At 38.9% G+C, this 9,075-nt stretch overlaps 1 protein-coding gene across 2 annotated transcripts; it reads left to right on the top strand.

The window, feature by feature from the left end:
• The first annotated feature begins 3,442 nt into the window (after nt 1-3,442).
• LOC107643630 (putative methyltransferase PMT2) lies at nt 3,443-7,847 on the top strand. Of its 2 annotated transcripts, none has more exons than XM_016347332.3 (7): nt 3,443-3,799; nt 4,503-5,154; nt 5,268-5,478; nt 5,635-5,929; nt 6,388-6,756; nt 6,892-6,969; nt 7,266-7,847. In XM_016347332.3, the coding sequence occupies exons 2-7, from the start codon at nt 4,510-4,512 to the stop codon at nt 7,492-7,494; spliced, it is 1,827 nt and encodes a 608-aa protein (XP_016202818.1). In that variant the 5' UTR covers nt 3,443-3,799; nt 4,503-4,509; the 3' UTR covers nt 7,495-7,847. The 2 variants fall into 2 exon arrangements, with proteins under 2 accessions (XP_016202818.1, XP_016202819.1); XM_016347333.3 differs by lacking the exon at nt 3,443-3,799 and adding an exon at nt 4,030-4,229.
• Nucleotides 7,848-9,075: the final 1,228 nt, after the last annotated feature.

Genomic DNA, 9,075 nt, shown 5'->3' with positions numbered 1-9,075 from the left:
TCTTTTTATATCTAACCTAATTGGTTTAGAAATTAAATTCAGAAACCTAATTAATATCTTTTTCTAATTAAAAATAAATAAAAAAATAAAATTTAAATACATGAGGGACCACCTTTGTGTAAAAAGGTGGCGCCATACTTGGGAGAATGGAGTTTGCCATGGAAGCTTGGGTGTGGCGCCATACTTGATTGTTCCTTGCGCCATTCTTAGAGCTTGTTACGTTCAACATTGTGCCAAACGCCGTGACATGGCATTTGGCGCCACCAAGGTGACTCTTGGGTTGCCTTTGCGTTGATCTAAAGCCAGACGCCATGACGTGGCGTTTGGCATCACCTCCTGCTGTGCTTCTTCATCTTTTTGCTTTCTTGAGTTATACTAAACTCGCTCGAATGCTACCTGTAATAAATTAATTTGCAAAACAATTCAAAGTAGCATTTATAGTGGCTTAAAACACCTAAATCTCATAACAATATAGCAAATCCACATGTAAATTACTAAGAAAAATGCAAGGAAGATGCTCACGCATTAGTCTTGGGACGCGGCAGGGATTTTCCTTACCGACCTAGATGCACGCCAGGACGATCAACCCAAACCAGAACCAGAAGGAGATATGGAAAAACTGCAGATAGGACAGACCAAAGACAAATTCACGTTCATCAACAAAAACCTACCCTTCGATCTAAAAAGCGACCTTATGGAACTTTTGAAGCAAAACAAGGAACTATTCGCATTCACTCCAGCTGACATGCTAGGAATAAACCCCAACCGAATCTCTCACCGCAGGGTCGTGTATCCCAAAGCCAAGCCAGTAGCACAAAGAAGAAGAAAAATGTTCGCCGACCGAGCAGTCGAAGTCAGAAAGCAAATTAAAGGCTTACTTGAAGCAGACTTCATCTGGGAAATGTCGTCCTAGTCAAAAAGGCAAACGGCAAGTGGCAAATGTGCGTCGACTACACAAACTGAAACAAAGCTTGTTCAAAGGATGCCTTCCCCTTGACAAATATCGACGGACTGGTTGACGCTGCCTTGGGACATCAGTACCTCAACTTCATGGACGCCTATTCCGGGTACAACTAGATACTCATTCACAAACTAAACGAAGAGAAAATCACGTTCGTAACCCTCGATGGCACATACTACTACACAGTCATGCCTTTCGGGTTAAAGAACGCTGGGGCCACCTACCAAAGGCTCGTCACCAAAATTTTCAAAGACCTCTCTAGGACCAAACTCTAGGTCTATATCGACGACATTCTAGGACATACACAAACAAGCGAGGAGCTCATTAATGACCACAAACTCATACTAGACACCCTAAGAAAGCACCGGATGCGCCTCAATCCGATGAAGTGTGCCTTCGGGATGGAAGCCAAAAAGTTCCTAGGCTTCATTTCATGTTCACGTAATGGGAAGTAGAAGCAAACCCGAAGAAGTGCAAGGCCATCCTTGAGATGAGGAGCTAGTGCGCGAAATTGAACTCCGCAAACTTTGCACAGATGAACCGGCAAGTGCACCGTGTCGTCCAAGTAATACCTCATGTGAGTGAGGGTCGAATCCCACAGAGATTATTGGATTGAGCAAGCAATGGCTAACTTATAAATCTTAGTCAGGCGGATAGAAAAGATAGTGGTTGTGAAAAACGCATAAAAATAGAATAAGGAAAGAATTACTAAATTGGTGTAAAAACAGTGATAAGAAATTGGTTGAGGCTTTGGAGATGCTTCTTCTTTCTGAATCAATTTTTCTTACTGTTTATTCCAACAATGGATGAATCATTCCATGGAAAACTATAAGTGATTAACCCTGGGACTAGTGGTCATTAATCTCCTCTGCTTCAGATCGCATGCTAGTGCTAATGGTCATCCAATCTGAACGAGGGTGAAGCTTTAGCAATTCAATCCCTGGTGATCCTACAAAAAATGCCACAGACAAGGTCGAATCTTCTGGATCAGAGAATAAAGGTTTATAATTCTAGTCTATACCATTAAGGCCCTAATCGCCCCGTACCTCGGCTGAACAGATGTTCCCATGTCCCCAACGAAGTCGTGGATTAGCCGTCTAAGAGATGTATAATCAAGCTTGTGATTCAATGCTATCCCGCTAGAGACTCGTAAGAACCCATGTAGAAAATGGGTCATACTCTCGTTCCACCCGGTTTCATTAGTTTGAAGAATGAAGATACATCTTAGAATGGAATCAAACATATATTGAAATAGAAACAGTAATATTATTAATCCATGAGAATCAGTAGAGTTCCTAACCTTAACCTCGGAGGTTTAGTTGCTCATAGCTTACAAAAAATAATAGTAGTAATATGTCTATGCTTCTCCCTTCCTGGGAGGCATGATCCTCAGAAGGAAGAAAGTTTCTTATTTATAATCAAAATACTAGACCTAAAAGATGTTACTATTAATTAAAAATGACAAAAATGTGATAAACTAAGCTAAAGGATGCGAAAATTCACATATGGGCCCACTTGGTGAGTGTTTGTGCTGAGATTTGGGTGAATCCACGTACTTAGACTCCTTTTGGGGCGTTGGACACCAGTCTTGCTCTCTTTTGGGCATCCAAATGCCATCTTGGTTCTTCTGGGCCGTCCAAACGCCAGGCAGAGGGTCAGATGGGGTTCAACGCCCGTTTTGGGACATCGTTTCCAAAGATAAGTATGGACCATTATAAATTTCTGAAAAGTCCTGGATTTTAGCTTTCCAATGTCGTTGAGAGCGCGTCATTTGGATCTTTGTAGCTCCAGATATGCTCGTTGAAATGCACGGTAGTCAGAATCTTACAACATCTGGAGTGCTTTCTCTATCTCTGAATCAGGCTTTTTCAAAACTTGCCAGAATTACCCAAAAATCACCTAAAATCATAGAAAAACCACAAAAACTCAAAGTAGCATCCAAAAAGTGATTTTTGCACTAGAACCTACTAAAACATAATAAAACTTAATCAAATGTACTAAAAATACTAAGGAAACAATGCCAAAAAGTGTATAAAATATCTGCTCATCAGCAGCCCCACAAATCTCAAAGATGTCCAAAGACTGATCGGGCGGCTTGCTGTCCACTTACGCTCCCTCGACGCCTCGGCCCAAAAAGCCATATCTTTCTTCAAACTCATGAAAAAAGGGATAAACTTCAAATGGGAACCTAAATATAAAAATGCCTTCCAACAATAAATTTTTAATAAATTTTATTATAAGATAAGTAGATCTTCAAAAAAAAATGTTTTAACACAAATTATTCTTCTTCAAATTATACAAATTTAACCAGTCATACAAAAATAATTCTCAAAAATTTTTAAAAATAAAAAATTTATTAAGACAAAAATGTTCCATCCAATATTTTTTAGAATCATTATTATATTGTTATGATTATTATATTGTTATTATTTACTTTCTTTTATTTTCTTTTTAACTTTCCCTTTCCCTTTCTCTTTATTTATGGTGAGTGGTGATGCCAATCCCGTTACTGTGTCTCTTTCATGTGAACATTCATTGATTGCTGCTAATTGCTGATGGAAAAGAACCTCATGAGGATTAAAGATTAGGAATCTCTTGTACATTTTTTATTATTTGAGATTTGACACGTCTCACTCCTCTTACTGGATCCTTCACATCCCTTTCCCATTACACAATCATCATCATCATTTGAATATTAAAACAGAAAAGAAGATCACTGTTTGGTCCCCCGGAAAATTTATATAAGCCTCCAAGATTTATCAGTGTGTGTGTGTGTGGGAAGGAAGGAAACATCTCAGATCTTCCAAATATTGCTCCCGCCCCAGCTTCATATGATCGGTAAGAGATTTTTCCTCGTTTGATTTTTTCCTTTCAAGTGATGGTGATTTTTTTCTATCTTGGTACTTTCAAAGTTTAGTTTTTTTATCCCACTTTTGTGCCCCAAGTTAAATTCCTTATTTAGCAACTTTTGGTGGGTCGTCTTCATTAATTATAACACTGAAACGCGTTTTCCAGTGTTTGTATGTGATCTTGCATTGCATTTACGTGAAGCTAGATCCCACATCATTAACACCTTGTACTGGTTTAGTTAATCATTATTCTCTTTCATTCATGTTTCGTCCTTTTGTCTTGTCTTTTGTCTTCTATTAACATAGTACTACACAAAATGCATAAGCATTTTCCCAGTGGAAACATTTATTACAAATGGAGCTTAAACTCTGATTCTATTCAACAGATCTGAAGCTTGCTTTGACATTTTTCTTGAACCGTATGATTCAGACTAATAATTAATTCCTTCATGGCGATAATGATTCAAAGTGATTTGATATGATTCACTGAAGCTTACTTTCTTTCCTTGGAGTATCCAAGTTGTTAAATTTTGCAGATTGAAAGCTAAATACATCTGGCTACTTTTGTCTTGAGATCTTTATTCTTGATCTTGATATTGGATGATGTAGTACTTAACCTTGGGGTTTTTGCTAGTCTTATAAATACAATTTTTATTGAGTTGAGTCAGGATTGATTATTTATTCTATTTCAGGTTCTAAATGGCAAAACCAAGTGCAGCTGATAATAGGACTAGAAGTTCTGTGCAGGTCTTTATAGTAGTTGGTCTGTGCTGTTTCTTCTATATATTGGGTGCGTGGCAGAGAAGCGGTTTTGGAAAGGGAGATAGCATAGCATTGGAGATCACCAAGAAAGGCCAAGAGTGTGACACAGTTCCAAATTTAAGTTTTGACTCTCACCATGCTGGTGAGGTTAGCAAGATCGATGAGGTCGATTCAGAAGCTAAGAAATTTGAGCCATGTGCTGCTAGATATACGGATTACACTCCGTGCCAAGATCAGCAGCGTGCAATGACATTTCCAAGAGAAAACATGAACTATCGAGAGAGGCATTGCCCCCCTGAGGGAGAGAAGCTACACTGTATGATTCCAGCACCCAAGGGGTATGTCACTCCATTTCCATGGCCAAAGAGCCGTGACTACGTTCCTTACGCAAATGCACCGTACAAGAGCCTTACAGTTGAGAAGGCTATTCAGAACTGGATCCAGTATGAAGGATCAGTGTTTAGGTTCCCCGGTGGTGGCACCCAATTTCCTCAAGGTGCAGATAAATATATCGACCAACTTGCTTCCGTGATCCCTATAAATGATGGGACAGTTAGGACAGCTCTGGACACTGGTTGTGGGGTATGTTCCTCATCAAATTCATAGAACATAAAACCAATTTTTGTCCTTCTATTACATGTTAATTGATAAAACAGCATTATTAGTTTCTTTAAGCTCTAAGTCTTATTTCCCAGGTTGCCAGTTGGGGTGCTTATCTTTGGAGCAGAAATGTTATTGCAATGTCATTTGCGCCAAGGGACTCTCATGAAGCACAAGTACAGTTTGCTCTTGAAAGAGGTGTACCTGCTGTCATTGGTGTTCTTGGAACCATAAAAACGCCTTATCCTTCTGCGGCCTTCGACATGGCTCATTGTTCTCGTTGCTTAATTCCTTGGGGAGCAAATGGTGAGAATTTTGCATTCAGAAAGATTACTCTGAAATATTTGCTGTAACTTAGGCAGGACAATAATTTTTGGATTCTTAACTTCGTATTCTGTTTGATCTGGTTTTTTTATACCCTATTTATTATAACAATCGTAATTTTGCATTATTCATTTGCAGATGGAATTTATATGATTGAAGTAGACCGAGTTCTAAGACCTGGTGGTTATTGGGTGCTTTCGGGACCTCCAATAAACTGGAAGGCAAGTTATAGAAACTGGCAGAGACCTAAGGAGGAACTCGAGGAAGAACAAAGAAAGATTGAAGAGGTTGCTAAGCTCCTCTGCTGGGAGAAGAAGTCAGAGGAGGCTGAAATTGCCATTTGGCAAAAAACTATGGACACCGAATCATGCCGTAGCAGACAAGAAGAATCTGGCGTGAACTTTTGTGAAACAACCGATGTTAATGATGTCTGGTAAGAATCTTCCTGTTTAAACAATTTGTATATTTTAGCAGTGCATTATTATTATTCCCATTGTTTCTTTCTATAAGCCATGTGCAAGGATGTAGACGTTTGCATTATGCATTGAGCTAAAGATATTTGGGAGAATAATAGTGATATTTTCATGTATAATTCTAAAAAATGCTTTTCCAGTTTCCAAAGTATCTTGATGGTTAAGAGGATGTTCACTTAACCATAGTGACCTTGGATTGAAACTGGCAATAAGAAGCAGATGAAAACATCTTTGAAGTATATGTGACTGCTTATTTTCCTTGTCATCTTTCCAATTTATCATTGTTTTATGTCATGTGAACCCTTTCAATAGTCAGTCCATAATACTATTGTCAAAATCATTCTTTGATATGATTTCAAGTCTCTGTTTGGTTTTGATCCTTCGAAAATTATGAGGTATCATGTCGTTGTGTCTACAGGTATAAGAAAATGGAGGCCTGTGTTACCCGCACACCTAAAGTTTCTGGTGAACTCAAGCCATTTCCCGAGAGGCTATTTGCAACCCCTCCTAGAATTGCTAATGGTGCAGTTCCTGGAGTTAGTGTTGAGACATTCGTGGAGGATAACAATAAGTGGAAAAGGCACGTAAATGCTTATAAGAAAATTAATAGCCTCCTGGATACTGGAAGGTATCGCAACATTATGGACATGAATGCTGGTTTGGGCAGTTTTGCCGCAGCTATTCAATCTCCAAAGTTATGGGTCATGAATGTTGTGCCTACTATTGCTGAGAAAAGTACACTGGGTGTCATATATGAACGAGGACTTATTGGCATCTATCATGATTGGTATGGTTTTCTTACTCAGTCACGATGATACTAATCTCGTGCCATTATCTATTAGTGAAATGAATTATCAATTTTCTCATCTTTCATGGCTTTCCCCCCTTATTTGTTCATACATCGGGCCCTTATAATCCACAGGTGTGAAGCCTTCTCCACATATCCAAGGACCTACGACCTCATTCATAGCGATGGTCTTTTTAGTCTGTACAAGGACAAGTAAGCGATCCTTTGATTAAATTTTCATGTTTTATAATTCTTATTTATATCAGTTCTTGATCAAAAATGCTTCTCTATCTAATGTGCCTAACAACTTGTTTAGCATTCAAACTTTTGTGCCTATTTGATATGCTTGTGGAAGTCTGAACATGCCTCTTTAAAGAGCTATGGTTCAGTAACCCTCACCCAAATGTAGAGCTTGTGTAACATTTGGATCTAGACCAGCATAACTACTTGATTTTAGAAGATAGGTTCATCCATGTAGCCTTAAAAATCTTGTCTCACATTATATGCAGCTGTAACATAGAAGACATTCTTCTTGAGATGGACCGGATTTTGCGGCCAGAAGGAGCAGTCATCATCCGTGACGAAGTTGACATCTTAATTAAGGTCAAGAAAATCGTCGGAGGAATGAGATGGAACTCCAAAATGGTTGACCATGAGGATGGTCCACTTGTTCCCGAAAAGGTACTGATTGCCGTCAAGCAATATTGGGTTGTCGGGTCAAATTCCACTTCATCCTAATAAAGCACCCGGTGCAAGTTGAAAGGTCATTAATGGCTTTTAGCCCCTTGGGGCTCAACTAGATCCTAACAGAGTTCATATGGGTTTTGATATGAGCATTTTTGGCTTGAATGATCAACCACAAAATTTGGCACAAATTATGGCCATTACAAGAGTTATGCTGAATTGCTGATTGCAATTTGCAATAGGTTTCGTATCTAGTTAATTTATCATTTATTAATGAACAAATTTGGGAAGCTACTATGCTCAGGGTTTAAGATATTAGCCGTTTTTTTTCATCAATCAAGTATCTTGTTAGTTGTTACACGATATTACATTCAAAAATCAAGGAAATATTGGTCTCTTCTCTTTTCTCTTTGGTCCCAATAGTTTTATATTTACTGAATTACAAAAGTTTGAGCTGCTTCGCCTAAATTTTGTAACAAAGAATAGTAGTATATGGTACAATCTTTGTAGCTGTAACTTCATTTGCAAGTTACACTCAAATATGAATTTTGAAGTGCTTCCTGATTATTCACCTTTATCATTTGGTTAGGTTAGAAGATATGCCTATGATTTGATTGTAAGTGATTGTGAAAATTTTGGATGTTAGTTTTTTGCTAATGAGAATGTTACTGCATCCAAATAAAATAGAAGAGATGCTACTATCTTAGGAATTTTGGCTACCTATCATGGCTACAAACCAATTTCTCGGAAGTTTTAGGATTCAGGTTAACAATAATTAGTTAAGAAAAAAACTTTTTTTTACCCCTTGACTAATTGTTTTTCGAAGTACCTATATTTTCCCATTTGTGACAATTCAGTATCTGAGATTCTACAAAATGTATGACTCTTCTGGAACCAGCCTAGAATGGAACTACTTGTATGTGCCATGTGTGTAAGGGTTTTGAAAATTTTCTTAATAATATATATGTAGAGGTAATGACCAAATCAGTACTTGAAAGATTCAAACGCTGATATTTTGGTACCTCACTATTGTTATTGACAAAATGGTCCTTAAAAGATTTTAAAATTTGACAAGCGTACCCACGAGTTCGCCGGAACACATCTTTGGCAAGTACAGTGCTGACATGGCCACTACATTTTGATGACATGGCAAACCCCCCCTCCACCCTACTTCTTTCTTTCTTCCTTTCCAATGCACTTCTTCTCCTTTCCCCTCCCCTTTTTGAATGCACTCTCCCCCTCTCCAACCCTAATCCTTCCCTCCCCCTCCCTAACCCTAATTCCCCATCCCCAACGCATTTCCTCCCTCCTCAATCCAAAATTTCCCTTTCTGAACCCTAATTCCCCTTCCCTTGTTCCTTTGAATTTTAATCCCCTTCTCAACACAGTGTCTCACACTCTCAACTCACTCTCCCCCAAAATAGCAGTAGAGTTCAACCTTCTCAGTCTTACAGAGCTAGTGTCATGGACACCGTACTGTCGCCATCTCGTCATCGGATCTTCTGCGTCCGCCGGTGTCGTCTATCTCTTTCGTGGCATTGCGTTGTCTGTGTGTCTTCACCGCTGTCGTCTTCACTGCTTGTATCTGCTTGTTGCTAGCCCCCAGTCGCTGCCATGCCTCCTCTGTCTGGGTTC

Source organism: Arachis ipaensis, chromosome B5, assembly GCF_059453495.1.
Source record: "Arachis ipaensis isolate K30076 ecotype BB chromosome B5, ASM5945349v1, whole genome shotgun sequence".
Taxonomy (NCBI): domain Eukaryota; kingdom Viridiplantae; phylum Streptophyta; class Magnoliopsida; order Fabales; family Fabaceae; genus Arachis; species Arachis ipaensis.
Note: the sequence above shows the minus strand (reverse complement) of the source record. Positions and strands in the feature narration are given on the sequence as shown.